Source organism: Manis pentadactyla, chromosome 5 (assembly GCF_030020395.1).
Source record: "Manis pentadactyla isolate mManPen7 chromosome 5, mManPen7.hap1, whole genome shotgun sequence".
NCBI lineage: Eukaryota > Metazoa > Chordata > Mammalia > Pholidota > Manidae > Manis > Manis pentadactyla.
In genome coordinates, this window is record NC_080023.1 from 155397954 (window position 1) to 155419155 (window position 21202).

Below are 21202 nucleotides of genomic sequence, written 5' to 3' on the forward strand. Positions count from 1 at the left end.
TTCAGAACAATTTTCTCTAGTTCGTTGAAGAATGCTGTTGGTATTTTGATAGGAATTGCATTGAATCTATAGATTGCTTTAGACAGGATGGCCATTTTGACAATATTAATTCTTTCTATCCATGAGCACGGGATGTGTTTCCATTTATTGGTATCTTCTTTAATTTCTCTTAAGAGTGTCTTGTAGTTTTCAGAGTATAAGTCTTTCACTTCCTTGGTTAGGTTTATTCCTAGGTATTTTATTCTTTTTGATGCAATTGTGAATGGAATTGTTTTCCTGATTTCTCTCTCTGCTAGTTCATTGTTAGTGTATAGGAATGCCACAGATTTCTGTGTATTAATTTTGTATTCTGCAACTTTGCTGAATTGCGATATTAGATCTAGTAGTTTTGGAGTGGACTCTTTAGGGTTTTTTATGTACAATATCATGTCATCTGCAAACAGGGACAGTTTAACTTCTTCCTTGCCAATCTGGATGCCTTTTATTTATTTGTATTGTCTGATTGCCATGGCTAGGGCCTCCAGTACTATGTTGAGTAGAAGTAGGGAAAGTGGGCATCCTTGTCTTGTTCATGTTAAAGGAAAAGCTTTCAGCTTCTCATTGTTAAGTATAATGTTGGCTGTGGGTTTGTCATATATGTCCTTTATTATGTTGAGGTACTTGCCCTCTATACCCATTTTGTTGAGAGTTTTTATCATGAATGGATGTTGAATTTTGTCAAATGCTTTTTCAGCATCTATGGAGATGGTCGTGTGGTTTTTGTCCTTCTTTTTGTTGATGTAGTGGATGAAGTTGATGGATTTTCAAATGTTGTACCATCCTTGCATCCCTGGAATAAATCCTACTTGATCATTATGGATGATCTTTTTGATGTATTTTTGAATTTGGTATGCTAATATTTTGTTGAGTATTTTTGCATCTATGTTCATCAGGGATATTGGTCTGTAATTTTCTTTTTTTGTGGTGTCTTTGCTTGGTTTTCATATTAGAGTGATCCAGACCTCATAGAATGAGTTTGGCAGTATTCCCTTTTCTTCTACTCTTTGGAAAACTTTAAGGAGGATGGGTATTAGGTCTTCACTAAATGTTTGATAAAACTCAGTGGTGCAGCCATCTGGTCCTGGGATTTTGTTCTTTGGTAGTTTTTTGATTACCAGTTCAATTTCATTGCTGGTAATTGATTTGTTCAGATTTTCTGTTTCTTCCTTGGTCACCTTGGAAGGTTGTAGTTTTCTAGAAAGTTGTCCATTTCTTCTAGGTTATCCAGTTTGTTAGCATATAATTTTTCATAGTATTCTCTCATAATTCTTTGTATTTCTGTGGTGTCTGTAGTGATTTTTCCTTTCTCATTTCGGATTCTGTTTATGTGTGTAGACTCTTTTTTTTCTTGATAATTCTGCCTAGGGGTTTATCTATTTTGTTTATTTTCTCAAAGAAACAGCTCTTGCTTTTATTGATTCTATTGTTTTATTCTTCTTGATTTTATTTATTTCTGCTCTAATCTTTATTACGTCCCTCCTTCTACTGACTTTGGGCCTCATTTGTTCTTCTTTTTCTAGTTTCATTAATTGTGAGTTTAGACTGCTTATATGGGATTTTTCTTCTTTCCTGAGGTAGGCCTGTATTGCAATATACTTTCCTCTTAGCATGGTCTTGGCTGTGTCCCACAGATTTTGTGGTGTTGGATTATTGTTGTCATTTGTCTCCATATATTGCTTGATCTCTGTTTTTATTTGGTCATTGATCCATTGGTTACTTAGGAGCATGTTGTGAAGCCTCCATGTATTTCTGGGAATTTTCATTTTCTTTGTGTAATTTATTTCTAGTTTCATACCTTTGTGGTCTGAGAAACTGGTTGGTACAATTTCAATCTTTTTGAATTTACTGAGGCTCTTTTTGTGGCCTAGTATATCATCTATTCTTGAAAGTGTTCCATGTGCACTTGAGAAGAATATGTATTCTGCTGCTTTTGGGTGTAGAGTTCTGTAGATGTCTGTTAGGTCCATCTGTTCTAATGTGATATTCAGTGTCTCTGTCTACTTACTTATTTTCTGTCTGGTTGATCTGTCCTTCAGAGTGAGTGGAGTGTTGAAGTCTCCTAGAATGAATGCATTGCCTTCTATTTCCCCTTTTAATTCAGTTAGTATTTGTTTCACATATGTACATACTTGGGAGCATAGATATTTATAATGGTTATATCTTCTTGTTGGACTGACCCCTTTATCATTATGTAATGTCCTTCTTTGTCTCTTGTGACTTTCTTTGTTTTGAAGTCTATATTGTCTGATACAAGTACTGCAACTCCTGCTTTTTTCTCTCTATTAGTTGCATGAAATATCTTTTTCCATCCCTTCACTTTTAGTCTGTGTATGTCTTTGTGTTTGTAGTGAGTCTCTTGTAGGCAGCATACAGATGGTCTTGTTTTTTGATCCATTCTGTGACTCTAAGTCTTTTGATTGGTGCATTCAGTCCAGTTACGTTTAGGGTGATTATTGATAGGTGTGTACTTACTGCTATTGCAGACATTAGATTCGTGTTTACCAAAGGTTCAAGGTTAACTTCCTTACTATCTAAGAGTCTAACTTAACTCACTTAATATGCTATTACAAATACAATCTAAAGGTTCTTTTCTTTTTCTCCTCCTTTTTCTTCCTCCTCCATTCTTTATATATTAGGTATCATATTCTGTGCTCTTTGTCTATCCCTTGATTGACTTTGGGGATAGCTAATTTAATTTTGCATTTGCTTAGTAATTAGCTGTTCTACTTTCCTTACTGTGATTTTATTACCTCTGGTGACAGCTATTAAACATTAGGAACACTTCCATCTATAGCAGTCCCTCCAAAAATAGACTGCAGAGATGGTTTGTGGTAGGTAAATTCTCTCAGCTTTTGCTCATCTGGGAAGTGTTTAATCCCTCCTTCAAATTTAAATGATAATCTTGCCGGATAAAGTAATCTTGGTTCCAGGCCCTTCTGCTTCATGGCATTAAATACATCATGCCACTCCCTTCTGGCCTGTAAGGTTTCTGCTGAGAAGTCTGATGATAGCCTGATGGGTTTCCTTTGTATGTGATCTTATTTCTCTCTCTGGCTGCTTTTAGTAGTCTGTCCTTATCCTTGATCTTTGTCATTTTAATTACTATATGTCTTGGTGTTTTCTTCCTTGGGTCCCTTGTGTTGGGATATCTGTGCACTTCCCTGGCCTGAGAGACTATTTCCTTGCCAAGATTGGGGAATTTTTCAGCAATTATTTCCTCAAAGAAACTTCCTATTGCTTTTCCTCTCTCTTCTTCTTCTGGTACCCTTATAATGTGAATATTATTCCACTTAGATTGGTCATATAGTTCTATTATTCTTTCATTATTAGAAATTCTTTTTTCTCTCTGTGCCTCAGCTTCTATGTATTCCTGTTCTCTAATTTCTATTCCATTTACCATCTCCTCTATCTCATCTATTCTACTTTCAAATCCATCCATTGTATGTTTTATTTAGATACTGTGTTTTTCAAAGTGTCCATCTCTTTCTTGAAGTCCTCCCTGAGGTCTTGATTATTTTTCTGTAGCTCCATGAACATGTTTATGATTTTTATTTTGAAATCTTTGTCAAGAAAATTGGGATTTCAGTTTCACTTAGCCCTCTTTCTGGTGTTGGAGGAAATTTGGTTTGTAGCAGATTCTTTTGCTATTTCATATTTGTAATGATTACTATGGAATAATAACTTTGTGGAGGCAGCACCCTTTATTACCCAGAAGCTTTACTCTCTGGAGCTGCCCAGCACCTGGAGTGATGGTGAGGGTCACAGGCCTGTGGCACCGGGGCCTGCCGGGAGGAAAGAGCTCTTTCCTGCTTCCCAGCTGCAGTGCCTGCCTCCACTGCCAGGGCCAGTGGGCCGAGCTCACAGGGAGGAGCCTCTGTGTTATACCCTTGTAGCTGCCATAGGCATGGCTGCCCTCCAGCTGGCCTGATGCAATGGCGGGGGCAGCACGTGAGTGGACTGGTGTCTGCCAGGAGGAAGGAGTGGCAGGCTGTGTATTGCAGTGGGGGGCCTGAGCACTGCATTGCCAGTCAGGGGGCTGGAGCACCTGAAGCTCCTGACAGTTCCTATCCTGCTGGCTCAGTGTGCTGTCCTTTTCCTGATTTTGTTCATCTGTCCTTCCTCCTGAGCAGCAAGCTCTGTATTATCCTTGTCCCTTTAGCAGCCCTCTTGCTGTTGGGAAGTCTCTCAGACTGCCCACCTTTCTTTTGTCCCAGAGCAGCCAGTTGTGGATACCTGCTCTCCACAAGACAAGTGGCTGGAATCTCAGTCTCTCTGAGTATTCTGCCTGTCTTTGCTTTCCAACCCCACTAATCTCCAGAGCATCATGTACTGTGGGTTCATGCTCTCAGAGCAGATCTCCATGACTGGGTGTTTAGTAGTCCTGGGTTTCTGCTCTCTCCCTGCTCCATTTCTCTTCCACCCACCAGTGAGCTGCAGTGGGGGGAGGGCTTGAATCCTGCCAGATTCCCGCTTTGCTACTTTACTCTTTTCTGTGAGGTCTTCTCTTTTCCTCAGATGTAGGCCATCTTTTGCATCTTCTTTCCAGTTGCTCTTTCAGGATTAGTTGTATTTGCTGTGTTTTCACGTTATATATGGTTTTGGGAGGAGGTTTCTGCCTCACTTCTCACACCGCCATATTTTTTCCTGATTTGGTGCTGAACTCTTTTAACTTACGTTTATCTGTAAAGCTCTATATATCTCCCTTGTGTTCTGAATGATAACCTTGCAGGCAGAATATTCTTAGTTGGAGGTTTTCTCTTTCAGCACTTTGAATATATCATTATCACTCCCTCTGGTCTTCAGAGTTTCTGCTGAAAAATCAGGTGATTTAGCCTCATAGGATTTCCTTTGTAGGTAACTCATTGCTTTTCTCTCACTGGTTTTAAGCTTCTCACTTTTTCTTTGATCTTTGACATTTTAATTATGATGTGTATTGGTGTGGACCTCCTTAGATTTATCTTGTTTGGAATTCCTTCTGCTTCCTGGACCTGGATGTCTATTTCCTTTCCTAAGTTAGGAAGTTTTCTACTCCTTTCTCCCTCTCTTCTCATTCTGGGACCCCTATAATGAGAATGTTTGGATGTTTGATATTGTCTGAGAGCTCCCTTAACCTATCCTCATTTCTATTTATTCTTTTTTCTTTTCACTATTCAGCTTAAGTGCTTTCTATTACTCTGCCTTCCAAATTGCTGATCCATTCTTCTGTATCCTCTAATCTGCTGTTGATTCTCTCTAGTGTATTTTTCATTTCATGTGTTGTATTCTTCATCTCTGATTCATTCTGTTTTATATTTTCTATCTCTTCCTAGAAGCTTTCCCTGTGTTCCTCCACTCTTTTCTTAAGTTTCTGAGCATCTTTACAATCATTAATTTGAGCTCCTTAGTTGGTATATTAGTTAATTCTGTCTCATTTAGTTCTTTCATGGAAGTTTGGTCATGTTCTTTTGTTTCAAGCATATTCTTTTGTCTCCTCATTTTGTTTGACTTTCTGCACTTGACTCTATGAATTAGTGGAAAGGGAGTTGACTCTCCCAACCTTGATTGGTCTTGTTTAGGGAAAGTCCCCTGGGTAGACTGCATGTGCCTAATGGTTTGGGCTGGTGGACTGGTGCATGTGAGCTAGGGGTGTCTTGGTGTCAGGGCTCTCAGGGTGTGATTGGAGGGAGGCACAGTCCAGTGTGGGTCCCAGTCAGAGGGGCTCCTGAGTGGATGCCAATGTGGTCCACACTGGTAGGGAGGCTGTGGATCAGGTAGGATCTCCAGAAGAGCACCACCTCTGCAGCTACCAGTTTTGTCCCTGGGTGTACTTTCCAAGGGTTAGCAGTGACTGACTCCATATCAGTGGTACAGCCCCAGGCCCAGACTCAGCCCCCAGGAAAGCCCTGCTTCCATAGTTACTTGGTTGTTGCCCATGGTTCAGCCGTGGCCAGGGTGCATTCTCTATATTTCAGCTGCAACTGGCTCCATGCCCTTGAAGCAGCTGTGACCTGAATGCACGCCCCAGCTGAAGAGTCTGCGTATGGGTGGGGGCTGGGAACCTGCCTAAACCAGATCTGAAATTGGTGTGTATGCCTCAACCCTGCTCCTTCCATCATTCTCAATGTGGAGAAGGAGTGCAAACAATGGCATTCACCAGACTATGGATCCAGAGAGAGTTACAGTTATTTCCTTGCCAAACAGCAGGTACTTTAGCTCTAAAAGTCAGGGTTTTTAATTTATAGTCTTGATGCATGTACTGTAATGCATAGCTTTTTTCTATGCTGCAAGGCAGGGAATTGGTGTCCAGGTGGCTCAGTGATGTCCCTGTCCTCTGCAGGTCGTTGCACTGGGGGGTAGGCTTCCCTACATTATGGCGTCTCCATCTCTCCTGTTGTTTTTAATGTGATCGTTGTAGCCCTCATTGTGCAGGTGCACTCAGTTGTTGGGCCTTCTTCAGGATAAATCGCTTTGTGTAGATTTGGTGTAAAGGTGGGGGGAGGTGGTCTCAAGCTCTCTCTATGCTGCCATCTTCCCCTAATATACTCAACTAGTAGCTTTCTTATCTCTCTTTACCCTGCTTTTTCCATTTCTCAGCAGGAAAAAAAAAAGAAAAATTTCCTTAGAAAGAAGCACTCCAAAATCTCCCTGACTCCAGAGTCATATTTTAGTGCTTCTTTAAGTGTCTTCAGAAAGTCACTTGTAGTATCAGGTTTCTGATGACTCACAGAGCAGAATTTAGAACTTGGGATTAGCCTGCCTGTATAGAATTGGTTCATTTCATATTTATTAGAGTCAAAACAGACAATCAAAAGTCCATTTATGGCAAATCCTCCATTTCCTTTTTTAAGTGTTTGATTTTTCAGAGTAGATGCCTATTTTGGCACATTTTAATGCCCATTATAGAAAAACTCAGGTTAATATTTTCAGTTGTGGATGAATCTGCTCTGCTTCAGCAACAGTGGACATTTGTTCTGCTGTCTCCTTTGGAGAGGCTCTAGGATGCTAAAGGGATAGGCCATTGAAGTCACTTTTGATTTTCTTTGGTTATTTTGGGGGACTTTGCAGGATCAAGAGATCTTGGCTCACTCCAAAAAATACTTGCACAGGTGTTTGTCTCAAAACTTTTTTTGCTTTCTCTAAACAGAATTCATACATAGGCTTAAGGTTTGCTCGGCTGTATTTCCTGGTTCTGCCTTGATCCTTTTCTGTAGTAAATTTCATCTGACATCAAAGCCTCTTCCTTCCTTCTGCTATAAAGAAAACATATAAGAAGATGATGAGAGCTCTCGTAGACCATTGGCCCAGCTTTAGGCCATGCTTAGTGAGTGCAGAATGGAATTCAGAACATCAGAAGACAACATGATTACTAGGGCAAAGGAAAGGGAGAGAAGTGGTCTCTGAAGGGTAAAAACAAAATCAATAAAGTCCCCACTATATCTTTGTTGAGTGATAAGCACTAAATAAAGCTGAAAGGAATGATATCAGGAGATCAAAGTAATAAATTTAGCAACTCTTAATCATTTAACAACTCCATTGTACTCCTGTACACTGTGGAAACTATTATCTGGGAAGCCTGGACTCTCTCTATTTCAGCAGAACAGGGAGATGGGTTTCATGCTAATAAGCAGCTACCTGGATAGTTTATGTCCTTCTGCTTCTTGAGGAGGAACACAGCCTCAAGCCTTCTCTCAGATTTTAACTCCAGGTCCCTTAGGCAGAGCCTGGGCCTTCCACGTGGTTCTTGGTCCCAGAAGAAGAGTCCTGAAGCAAGCTGTCCACATGAAACCCAAACCACCCATAAGAATATTATTCAATTTGGCATCTGTTAGACATAAGAATTAGACTAGTCAATTCAATAACATGCAATTTTCCACAGTCAAATCATGTATATAGATACAGCCCAAGAGTTCAAATCATTTCAGTATCATTAAAGAAAAAATTATTCTGATACTTGTTAAAATGGTAAGAAAGACTTTACTCAAGACTATTGCAATAGAGAAATTGCAATAGGGGAAGGAGAACAGGCTTAACTCTAGTTATAGCAAAGACAGTTGGGGATTTATAGCCAACCAGCACAGGGAGAGGGTCTGTGGAGAGAGTGGGATTTTTGCTAAACCAACCTAAAGGAATTCTTGCTAAAGGCAGGCTTACACATCAAAGGTAGGGAATGAGGAACTTAATCAGGTGTCAACAGTGGTCAGATATCAGGAGTGGGAGGATTCTCACTAAACTGACAGGATTCTTACCAAGACTGAGTTAGGCAGGCCAAAGACAGAATGAGGACCAAGGTCAAGGCTTCGTTGAGAAAGCTCCGAAGAGTCTAACTAAAGTTTGGTCAGGGAGTCTTTTTCAGTATCCACAAGCTTTCTTCTCTTCCTCCCCATCCTTTCCCATCCTGTCCCCTCAACACCACTAGCTTCACAAAAAAGAAGTCTCCACTTTCCTCAGCCAGCTTATCTCTTATACTTCCTAATTCCCTCATAGGAAAACAGCTTGGCAGACTCTCAGGACTGCAGGTGCAGCATCTCAACTAGAAGATGTGTCTCTGACTCTTTCCAGTTCCTGATTTGCTAGGATCAGTTTTACTGATGAAAAAGTCAAGGCCCTCCCCACTTTGGAAAACTTGCTTCCCAGATGTGGAGAGCCACCCCTGATAGACCCCGTTGGCAGCATTTGCAGGCCTCACCCCTGGGTGATGACTTGTCAGTAGAGGAGGAAGAGTTAGTCATTAAGCAAACACATCACCCTATCCTTAACTGGCAGATTTTGAGTCAGTCTGACAGTCAACAACTTTGCTGGAGCACTGAGCATGCAGAACTGAAGGAGTTCTAAAACCAGCGCTGGCTAAGTGGGGCAAATACTGTTTTGTTTTGTTTTTTTCTTTCTGTTGTACTAAGCTAGAGTGGCCATGATGGCAGGCCACTAAACCAAGGAGTTTGTAGTTTTCCTCCTTTTCACTTCAAAAAAAGATACCAGCCTTCTTGTGTAGCTCTGGAGTCAGGAAGACTCCCCTCTCTTTCACTCACTACCCCTGACCCTTGTGCTGCCCTGGCTTTCAGTTTCCTCAACTGTGATATGTAATTTGTTAAGAGGATTAATTGTGCATAATGTGTCTAGAGCAGAGCCTGGCATATAGCAGGTACTCAATAAATGGAAGCTATTATGATTCATGTTCCTGACTTTGTCACCAATTAGCAATTTGAGTTGGCTTTCAGTAGAAAGAGTAGCACAGTGAACAGGTCCTAATCCTGACACTTACTCAAGTGCTTGCTTGGGAAACCCCTTTGCTGCTCTAAGCCTCCGTTTCCTTATCTGTAGAACCAGGGTGGATGGACAAAATCAGTGTTTCTCAAATATGGCTGTACATCATAATTACCAGGAAGCAGATTAAAATTAAGTCTCTCAGGCTCCATCCCTGGAGATTCAGATTCAGTGGGTCTAGGATAGGCTTTGGAGTTTACATTTTGTAAAAGCTCTGCAAGAGAATAGATGAGCAAATGTGGTATAATGTGTTGATTAATACTAATCAACAATAAAAAAACTACTTATTCATGAAACAAAAATGGATAAAACCTAAAAATATTATGTTGAGCACAAAAAGGCAGACACAAGAGAGTTCATTTAGTATGATTCCATTTATTATGAGTACAGAAACCAGCAAAATTGATTTATGGAGATAGGAGTCAAATAAAGGTTACCTCTGAGGGGTAAAAATGGAAAGAGGCACAAGGGAACTTTCAGGAGTGAAAGAAATATTCTGTATCTTGATCTGAGTAGTAGTTACACAGGTGTATATATGTTAGAATTCATCAAGCTGGATACTTAAAATGTGTGCATTTTATTATATATAAATTATATCTTACCAAAGTACTGTTAGCATGGGGGCAAAAAGCTCCCTGATGATTCTTATGCATAGCCAGGTTTAAGTCCCTTGGACAAGATGATCCCTAAGGTCTCTTCTAGTTCTAAATCTCTATGATTCTTTAAAACCCCATCTTAGGCCCCTTGCCAGTAATTTTTATCCACACATTAGATGATCTCATTTACCTTTCTCGATCAAATACAAGATTAAAGATACTAAGAAAAGCCAGAGCCCCAAGTCTACCCTATCACTCAGATAAGGCATGCTGATGAAATTTAAGGGTTGTTCAGGCCCCAGTATGACAGAACAAAGGCCAGGGTAAAGACCAAATCACCATCAAATCTACTTGTAGCCTGCCCTGTTGGCCCAAGGGGATCAGAGATACAAGGATTTTCTGCTGTTGTTTTTTTTTTCCTACCCACCCATTCATTCACCAAATATTTATTGAGTGCCTGCTTTGTGCTAGGCATTGTTTGGTAGTGGGAGCAGCAAAGTTAATATGACAGGAGTTTAAATTCTATAAGAAAGGAAAGCCAATACAAAGATAAACACAGATAATTGCAAATAAGAGCTATGAAAGAAATAGGATGATGAGACAGAAACTAAGGAAGGACATTTTTAGATAGAGTGGTCAAAGGAGGTGATATTTGTACAAAGAGCCAAAGGTTGCCAATGATCCAGCCACATGAAGAACTCAGGGAATCAAGTTCAAGGCCAGGGAATGAACATTTAGGGCCAAAAGAATGACAGTTGCAAAGTCCCTGCAGTAGGAAAAAGCTTAACATATTCTAGGAATAGAAAGAATTACAATATGTCTACAATGTAGTGATTGAGAGGGAGAGTCTATGAAATAAGGTCAGAGAGAGTAACGGCCCTGCAGGAAATTTTGATTTTTTTTCAAGTGCAATGAGAAGCTCTTCAAGGTTTTAAGCAGGGAGTGATGCATGATTTGAATTGTACCCCAAAAAATCACTCCAGTTACTATTTGGTAATGGTGGAGTAGGACAAGAGTGGAGGCAGGATGTCAATAAATACATTCACAGGTAACAGTGGAGGTGGCTTGGCCTAGGGTAACTTTAGGAGTTCATCAGGGATTCTGAACATCTGAGACTGGGTTAACCAAAGACAGCAAGAACTAAAAACTTCAGAGGCTGGTGAATTCCTCACGCTCAGTAGGCCATGTCTTATGTTTTCACCACATGTCATGGATGAGGCTGATTAAAGGATCCCCTGGAATACTGGGCTCAGTTCCTGAAGTGCCTTTCTTCAGATCCATTCACAAAGAGGCAGTGTTGAGAAGTGAGCCATTAAATTTATGATCAGGCTTCTCTGAACTCTTTTTATCAGTCTCTTCCTCCCTTTTGGTGTCCCATCACTACCCTCAGCAGAATCTGCTTACACTAAGCCCCAAAGCTCTCTTCCCCTTCTCAGAGGTCTGCCCTTAGGTAGGGAAACAGAAAACTAATTCAGTAACACTAATTGCCATGGGAAGGCTTCCTATGGCATTCAAAATATATTTGTTGCTTGATTGGCTATTCTAGGACAAAACTAAGTAGATAAAACATATTACCACATTCGAGCTACCTCAGAAATTATCATCTCTGATAAGCCTGAGTGAACACTAATGAATGGGGCATAGCCCCAGGGAGCCTCGTGAGCTCAGACCTACCGGGCACTTGCCATGCACGCATACCCACGGAGGCTCAGGAGGGTGAAAGTTGTGCAGGGCAGTAAGAACCCTGTGCAGCCCCTGAAAATCTGGTGTGGGGAATCTAGATATTTCTCCTCATTTCTCTTTAGTATGTGGTGTAGCTAATTTGGCTGAGAGACTGAACTACAACAAAAAGTGTGGGTTACCTCTCCCAGGTTTTGGCATATCAGAAACAGTGACTGATGAACCAGAAAAGTAATAGGCTTTAAGAGTGTTCTAGGGCAGAGAAGGGGCCTCAGATAAAAGGAAGATATTCTATGAGAAAGTCCTACATTTTGGTGACAGAGCAGTAGGTGCTGAGAGCAAAGTGTACCCTGAATTTGAAGTACAAAGTGGGAGGAGGGTCCTGTAAATTCCCTGGCATCAGTGTTACAAATTAAGTATAACTCTCCTTCCTTTAAATCCTTTGATGCTATGTCAAGCAGCATCCAGTATTTTATTCTATTGTACTTTATTGTTTTTTATTACAAAGTAATAACATGCTTGGAAAAAAATTCAGATAGATAAGTACATGAGGAAAGTGCATGTCTCTACCTAACTCCCCATTCTCAATTTCCTTCCTAAGAAATAATCACTATTTAAAATTTTAATGTGTATCCTTCCAGGCTTTTTTCTTCACATATGCAAGCATATACACATTTGAGAGAGTTCTGGTATTTTTTTCACAAATAGGACCACAGCGTTTATATTCTTCAAAATGTTATATATATTCAAATGTTGTGTTTAATATATTCTAAACCAGCACTAGTCTGGAATGATGTGCCCCTTCCAACAAGCACACTTTCCCATTGATAGGACTGAATTATTGTCTGAACAGAAAAAAAAATGACAATATCCTCTGCTTTCATGCGCCTGTGATTCTGGATAAGTCCTACTCAGGTTTGCAGAGACATAATATACAAAGAAGGGTTCTCCATTTTAGCTTCTGGAAGCTGAGTGTTCTGAGCTTCTTAGGGGGCAGAGACCCACTTACAGATCCAGAGAAGCTGTGGACCTTCTCCCCAGAAAAATGTACAAATACATAAAGTTTTCAGACAATTTCAACTCTTTTCTGCTATAATTTCCCTTTCTTCCCAAGTATATGTTTTATTCCAAAAGCCTGGGCAGGGGAAAGTGTGCCTCCATCACCACTAACCTATCAATGTTGGGCTCCTACCATACACTAATATGCCACTGGTTACCCTTCTCCTCCACAGGGATGAGCTTCACCCGGCCCCGCAGGTCCCTGGTCTTGGTGCTTGGCAGGTCTGGTAGAAGGCACTGTTACAACAGAGCCCAGCTGCAATGCCGCCCTGCTCCCTGCCCAGACACCCTGGCTCTCCTCACTGGTGCCACTAGCAAAGCACAGGGCAGGACCGTGTCTCATTAACACCTAGTGTGGTCAGCAGCTAATGTTGCTCACTGTCTGTAAGATGACTGCTACCTTCACCTCTTCCTCAGTTTTCATCTCATTATCCCTCAGTTCCAAAAAGTGGTTAACCCTCCCCCATCCCTGGGAGATTATGATCCTTTCCTTTGGGGACCAAGGTCTTAGCCCCTAAAGGATTACAGTATCAGTCTGTCTGGAGTGCCATAGCCACGGGGGTAGCTGTGTGTACAGTCAGTGTGTGTTGAGCACTGGTACACTGTCTCCTCACCTTACCTTTCTCAGAGATGACCTGGACACTGTTGTCTCCCAAATCCCCTCAATCAGAGCCCTTGCACATTGGTACTCACGTGCACACACTCACACATCAGCCAGACTCCAAGGTACCTAGCCAATTGCATTTAGCCATGACTTCCCTTGCTCTCTTTTTCGGAGTTTAATCAGATCCAGTCAAACTCATGCATTTGTAAATCCCTCAGCTCTTAAGGATACACAACAAGCAGCCTTTACAAAATCTTTCTTTGTGAAATGTTTTAACTTTCTCTAAAGCCCAGGAAGCCAAAATCAGATATTATGGATTCATAGAATTTTAGAATAGAAAGATCTTTAGATTCTTTCATTCATTAAACAAATCTTCAAGTTTCTGCTCTGTGCCTCATAATGTGTACTGAGTCATGTAATGCTATCCCCTCACTTTACAGATGAGAAAGCAGAGGCCCAGATGGGCCCAGGGTCACATAGCGATTTAAATCGCAGGTATGTCTAGGTGGCCTGACTCCCCTTTCTGGGTTTTTTATATCTACCATGCTGAAGAGAAATTCATCTTAAGTCCTAAGCAGTTACTTAAGGCAGGTGAGTTTAAGAGGAGGAATTGTCATCAGTGATGCTACAGATCAAAAAACAGTCTTCACCACTACAGACTCGAAGGACAAATTACTCTTTAAAAGCACAGTTGCACAGGTGGTCATTGTGTCAGCATTATTATCCTGTATTAATAGCAGGGAGCGGGTGTCCCATGTGGAACAGTAATAACAATGAGGGTCTGTATAAGTCCATAATCCTTCACCTGAAACTGCAAAATCCCAAACTCTGAAAACCGTTAAGTTTATTTTTTTCCCTCTGGTAACTCTTTTGGGAACAAAACCTAGCCTTACCTGAAGTTATCTGGCAACAAAACCTGTCCTGAATCGATGCAAATCAATTCATAGTCCATGTATGTGGTTTTTTTTGAATATTCATATCTTTTTGCTTCAGAAACATTAATATTTTTATTGTGGGTGCTCTCAGACCCTTTTAATATAGTATATCGATGATATTATTTTTCTAAAGTCCACAAAAATTCTGGATTCTAAAAAAACACAGCCCCAAGGATCATAATACAACTAGGTATCATTGGCCTATTTTACATTTAGAGTGCACATACCCAACCCCCAAGACTGAGGCAGGAAATACTGGTAAAAGTAATTCCACTGAGACTTCACCATCCCAGACCCAGTCTAGTTTCATAATTCCACTAACTTACTTAGGTCCTAAGAAATTGTAGTTGAGGTTTATTCCTTAGGAGTTGCTTGTACACCAAAGGAAACTTTTTCTTTAAATTAAATCCTGAGAGCCACTACGTATTCTGAATTAGCCTGGAGATGTTACCTGATGAGATCTCCTTCCCCATTTTGCAGTGGCTGGTATTTATATTGGGCCTGCTGGCTTCTCTGATGGTGGAATGATCTTCCTGCACTACCAGGTGTTCAGAGGAAGTAATGACAGGGACTACAGAGGAATGACATGCTTGGCATCCAGCTGGTTTTCCTTCCTCCCAGTCTTGCCTCCTCCGTTTCCACTCCCCAGTCAGAGGGCTCTTCCGCAGTACAAATCTGATTAAATCCCTCCCCCTGTTCAAACTCTTTTCCATCAACCTTAAGATGTTGTCCAAACTCTTTACCATGGCTTACAAGGGCCATCATGTTCTGGCCTCTTCCTGCATCTCCCATTGCGTATATTTGCCAGCCTTGCTGAACTTTCATATATTCTCAGATGCACAATTTTCTCTTGCCTTTGGACCTTCGTGTATGTGCTTCTCACTGTCTGTAACACTACCATCATCACCTCCACCTTCTTCTCCAACATGGCTAATTCCAAATCAGCTTTTTTTCAGCTTCAATGCAACTTGCTTCAAGAGACTTTCCTGAGGCCCTACACTAGTTTAAGTCTCCCATGGCACAAGCTTTATCAGTTTATTTAACTTGTCAGTCTTCCCTGGTAGAATGAAAGCTTTATAAGGACAGGCATCATGTGTATTTCAGTCATGACTGTAATCTAAGAACATGACATAGTGCTGGTTCATAGTAGGTACTTAACAAATGTTTGTTAACTAGATGCATGACTGTATGAGTGAATGAGTGAATGAATGAAAATACAGCTTTCAAAGAAAGCTTAGTCTGATTACAGGTTTGGGAGACAAGGAGGCCAGTGAGGAGGCTCTTATGGAAGGCCAGGTGTGAGGAACTAGGCTCCTAAGGACAGAGGAATGGGAAGGGAGGGAGGGATGTGAGAAATGAGGGAAATGAAAATCACTGGAATTTAGTAACTGACTGGTTGGTTGCGGAGAACAAGAGAGAAGGCCCAGCAGCATCACTAGAGAGAGAAGGGAGCAGTGCTGGGCAGGGAGAGCCCAGGAACCTAGAAGGATGAAATGGAGGAATTGGTTCAAATACAGCTCAGCTCATTTTCCCAAGTCCTAACTAACCAGCCATCCCAGGCACCTCCGCTGGCTCTGGTTAGGCTGAACCAGGGTAGATAAGCCTTTTGGTTGGGCAAGAAGTGGAAGTCCGAGAGGCCCTGGGTATCCCAAGCAGGCAGAAGGGCAAACTTGGTTAGGCAGATGTGACGGCAGAGTTGCAGCAGCTGGGGGGCAACCGTGAAGCTCTAGGGATCCATGGAGGGGGTTTTGAGTGGGCACAGGCAGTTTGAAGCCATCGGTGACGGAGAACGAAGGCATGTGGAGCTGTAGGGATGTAAACCAAAATGAAGTGAAGTCACCACCAGCAAGAATACAGCTCATTCTGCTGGCAGGATCGGCCAGGCAGAAGAGACCTGCTGCCAAGAAGACGGCAGAGGGAGACCCAGGTGGGAAAGAGACCCAACAAGAGCAAGCACTTTCTGAGTGATGCCATGTATCCAGCAGTGCACTAGATGCTTTATTGAAAGGTTATTTCCATATTTTCAGTAACCCTCTGAGGCAGGCACTGAGGTTCCTATCCCTTTGCAAATGGGGGAACTGAAGCTGGGAGGAATTAAGTGAAATTTCCAAGGCCACAATGTAGTAAACAGGCATCCCTTAGAGCAGCCTGGCCGATTTCTATCCTGCTCCTACCAGCCTTCAACTTGGATGGAGCAATAGTTTGTATGTCTGCTACATTCCAGGAAGAGGGGACCCAAACAGCTGGCCCCCACCCTCATTCTAAACTTAAAATTGGAGGGATAGTCCCTTACTGTCCAGCATTAAAACCAAAACTGTGTGAGTTTAGAGTTAGAATACATAAAATTTCAGAATGTAACTTCTATAAATCTGTTTGTTTTAATTAATATAGATGGCTAGTATTCATACTAGGCACTTCCTTAACTCCTGATCCTGTTGTAATTCACAGCACAGCCTGTGTAGTAGGTATTATGATATCCCTTGTCATTGATGAAGAAACTGAGGTTCAGAGTGGGTAAGGGGCTTGCCCTCACATAGCTTGTAAGTGGTGAAGCCACATCTGTCTGGCTGTAGAGCCTGCATTCTTTCAGCTGCACTAACCTACCTCCTTTAAACAAGAACTAAGTCTAATTGATGAGAGTGTCCCACATGAAAATTAAAGAACAATGAAGTACTAAGCAATATAGTACTAAAAGCTGAAGGGTTCAGAAAAGGGAAAGATCTACTGGGGTGGCCTGATGCTGAAACAGAAGCGTGTTAGAGCCAGGCCCTGGAGGAAGGGCGACATGATACCTGGGGAAGCTGGGAGAGTGGACAGGGTCGTTGCAGCGGGAGCAAAGCAAGGAGAAGGAGTCGGTGTGCCTGGTTCCATTGAGAGGATGGAATGGGTCGGAGTGAAGAGGAAATGAAAAATAGGAGATAATTAAAGGGAACATCAAGTAAAATTTCATGGAAGAGAGGATATAAAGATGAGGGAAGAAAGAGCCAAAGATTAAGACCAAGATTCTTGACTGGAGAGGATGGACAGTGAACAAAGATAGAACAGTGGAGTCAGATCATGCACATACTTACTTATGCAAAATCAACTGAATGTACTTAGTGAGTGAGCGAGAGAAGGGAGGGGAGCAATCGAAACAGTGCAGGTGATGCTGCCCAACTTCCCATCCAGAGAGGAGCTGCCCTGGGGCGAGGAGATACTCGCCCCAGAACTGGGACGTGGGGATGTGTCATTCCCTCAGCTGTTCTCAGTTCTTGTGCTCCTCTCACGCTGTGCACCTTTCACTATGTTGTGCCCTGGTGATCAAAGAAAAGGAATTTCTCATACAATATGACCCCTAAGGTGAGCCAACTAGTTATTCTGTGTGAAATGGATAAAAACAAACAAACCCAACAGTCCTCATTGGCCATGCTGGAGAAAATTTGTATTCCGCAGCTTTTACCTGAGAGTCTAACTTTAGACTTGAAGATGCAATTCCAGGACAGTTGACAAGGCAAGGTATCCTTAGAAAGCCTGGGGGTGACAGTAACAGAAAACTCAACGCAGTCTAATTTAAAACAATAAAGGGAATGTATTGGCTTATCTACCTGATAAGTCCAGATATAAGATGGGCTTCAGGCAAGTTCTAATCTATGGCGTAATTATGTTACCAATGTCCTTTCTGACCGTATGTCCAATCTGCCTTGTACTATGTCAGCTTTGTCCTAAAACTGACTTCCTTTATAAGATGGTAGCCAGCACTAATCAGGACTATGGGCTTTTTATTACATATCCAGAGAGAGAGAAAGAGCTTCCCTAAATAATCAGAAAAAGGCCTGGGTGTCCTCTGGTTAGATCATTTTCAGTCATTTCTATCCTGCCCATGTCTGAACCAGTACTGGGAGGGTGAGCTAGGGTTATGCTGTTTATCATGAATAAATCAAGGTGCCCCGAATGTGGGATCAGGTCACTGTAACCCAAAATCTAGGAAATCCAGGTCCTCTTAGAAAAAGGAAAGATCATAGTTGATGCTAAAGAGACAACTAACAGTGTTCTTTTTGGAAGCCCCCTAGCCAAGAAGATGAGTTTAGTTTAGGACATGAGCATTTTATTCAGCTGACATTTGCTGGTTTACTGCTCTTGACTGGCCACTGTGCCAGGTTTGGGGCCACAGAAATGAGTAAAACATGACCTCTTTTTTTTAAATCAAGTTAGAGACAAACACATAAACAATGTGAGAAGGACTTTGACAGAGACCATCACACAGTTCTGAGAAGCAGAGAATGGAGCAAATTACTATGCCCCAGTCCCCAGCCTTTGCTGATATGCATTTGTTTGGTTAACTGCTGCTAACGGGGGCTAGGAACCTCAGAGGTCAACAACCCTGAACTGGGATCCTTAGGGCCTCAGGAGATATTCTGGGTTTTAGGGCCTGAGGAGATGTGTTGCCCCACCACACAAAAACATACAAGTTGCTTGGGAAATCTCTTTATTGCCTCTTTCTGTTTTACATATTGGGATTCTGCAAATCAGTGTTTAAAGGAAGAGGTCCCCTGCGAATGCAAACCACTGAGCTAGCCCACCCACCTCACTTTACCAAGAAGGAAATTGGAGTTCATAAAAAAAGAGTGCATGGGCTCAGAGTCACAGATCTGATCAATGCTTGAGCCAAGACAGGAACCTGGACGCCCTTATTCCAGCCCAGCGCTCATGTATTTGACTCACTACCAGGCTTTGAAAAAGAAGATTGGTGGCCAGTTCATGATAGGCAAACACCCACTGATGAAAGGATCTGAAAAAAATCCGAAGAAGTGGAATTAGGGCTGAGAGGGTAAAGGGTGGACTTCAAAAGGAAGGGACTGTCCCCTCCAACTTCAAGAAGTTTACAGTAATGTTGGGGACCAGCTGTTTGGGTCCCCTCACCCTGGATGTAGCCCGAGCCCAGCTGAGGGCTGGGAGGAAGAGACTAGAACGGCCAGGCTTCTCTAAGGGGAGCCCGGGGTGGGCAGCCAGCACATTTCATTCTCTTCTCACCCACGGTGCCTCATCACAGGGTGGAGAGAACATGCGAAGAGCAGCCTCAACTTTTTCCCGGACCAGAGAGAATAAGCACAGGATGGTGAGAGGTGGGAATCCCACACTCAGAGAAGATGAAGGTGCTCCTGAAGCTGTGGACCCTGATTGTGCCAAATCCAGGCATTCATGGGAAGAAATCTACTTTGAGACTGTCTGCTTCATCAAAATTCAGCTAGTAATCAATAAATCAGAAAATCCAGTTAGTTTAGGTCGATAGCTCTATCCTTCTGACCCAAACCATACCTGCATTCGTTCCCTCTCAGTGTGGGAATACAGCACACATGAGCACGCAGACACTTGTCTGAAGGAGCCATTTATCCCTGCATCCTTCTCAGTGAGTCTTAACTTATGAGCCTTATTCTCAGCACTTAGTAAAACCCCTGCCACTGTGAGGCACTACTGGGGACCTTTCAACAACTCCCCCAAGGCCCAAGTCTCCTGGGGCCATGGACTTTTGAAAAAAGCCAGCACCCACACTCTGGGAGGCAGTGGTCAATTGCAGTGCATTGCTTCCCTCTTGGCTTCAGTCTTCCTCCTTCCCTTGTCTTTCTTCCCCTCCTCATCTTTCATTTCTCTCTTCTTCTTCGTCAGTTCCCCTTCCCTGTCCTAAGCCTTGGTGGTCCTCCAGCCCCACTGGGACACTGTGGAATGGGGTCAGAATACCAGCCCAAAGAAAGCAGGAGGGCAAGTTCTCTTGCGAGGACCCCTCGCCCACTACCCTGCCTGCCTTCTCTGTCCCTCCCAGGCCTCCAGAGATGGATGTCACCCGCCTGCTCCTGGCCACCCTGCCGGTCTGTCTGTGCTTCCTCACTGCCTACAGCCACCTGGTACCTGAGGAAAAGCCCAGAGATGACAGGAGCCTGATGAGCAACTCCTCCGTGAACCTGCTGGGTTCCCCATGTGTCTATATTGTGGGTAAGTAGCCTGGCCTAGGGCCCAGGGCCCTGATCCATAAGAATGGCCTGCAGGATTTCAAATATGCTTCCCAGGCTGATACTAGGATCCTCTGTTATAGGTCAGAGCTCCTTTGTGCTCATTCCTCAAAATAATCCTGGAGGAATAAAGCGTCCCTTGACTCACTTGGTTTGGGAAAGCTCTGCATGCCGCTAGTGTAATATGCAGCTTAGCATGTTAGAGCTTTTGAGAAGGCCTGAGGTCAAGACACTTGGTGCATCTGGTTTAACTTAGCATTTCAGAATTTTATTGAATCATAGAACTCCCAACAGTAAAAATTTTAGGAAATGCTGCAGAATATAACCAAGTCTGGGACAAACTAGTCTTTTCATTGCCAGAGTTGAGAATTGAGAATGACTGCTCAGGGAAAAACATCAGGCATTAGAGCCACTGGAGATCTTTTTGTTCGACTTCGTCTGATAACAAATATACTTACGGTGTCACTAGGCACTGTGAAATGAGTACTTTTTTTTTTTGGTATCATTAATATACACTTATATGAGCTACATTGTGGTTACTAGATTTCCCCCATTATCAAGTTCCCACCACATACCCCATTACAGTCACTGTCCATCAGCTTAGTAAGATGCTATAGAATCACTACTTGTCTTCTCTGTGCTATACTGCCTTTCCCGTGCCCCCCTGCTATATTATGTGTGCTAATCATAATGTCCCTTGTTCCCCTTCTCCCTCCCTTCCCACCCACTCTGCCCCCCACCCCCAAGTCCCTTTCCCTTTGGCAACTGTTAGTCCATTCTTGGGTTCTGTGACTCTGCTACTGTTTTGTTCCTTCAGTTTTTGCTTTGCTCTTATGCTCCACAGATGAGTGAAATCATTTGGTACTTGTCTTTCTCCACCTGGCTTATTTCACTGAACATAATACCCTCTAGCTCCATTCACATTGTTGCAAATGGTAGGATTTGTTTTCTTCTTATGGCTGAATAATACGAAATGAGTACTATTTTTATTCCTTTTTCACATTGAGGAAATTGAGGCTTGCAAAAGTTAAATAAGTAACATAATATCACACAGTTCTTAATTAG

At 42.3% G+C, this 21202-nt stretch overlaps 1 protein-coding gene across 2 annotated transcripts in view; it reads left to right on the forward strand.

Moving 5' to 3' along the window:
* Positions 1-21202, forward strand: part of ASIP (agouti signaling protein) — a 111145-nt gene that overhangs the window by 85697 nt on the left and 4246 nt on the right. For both annotated transcript variants that reach the window (XM_036902526.2, XM_057502923.1), the window contains exon 3: positions 19951-20120. In XM_036902526.2, coding sequence (XP_036758421.1) covers positions 19961-20120 — 160 coding nt within the window. In that variant the 5' untranslated portion in view covers positions 19951-19960. The remainder of the gene's footprint in view (positions 1-19950; positions 20121-21202) is intronic.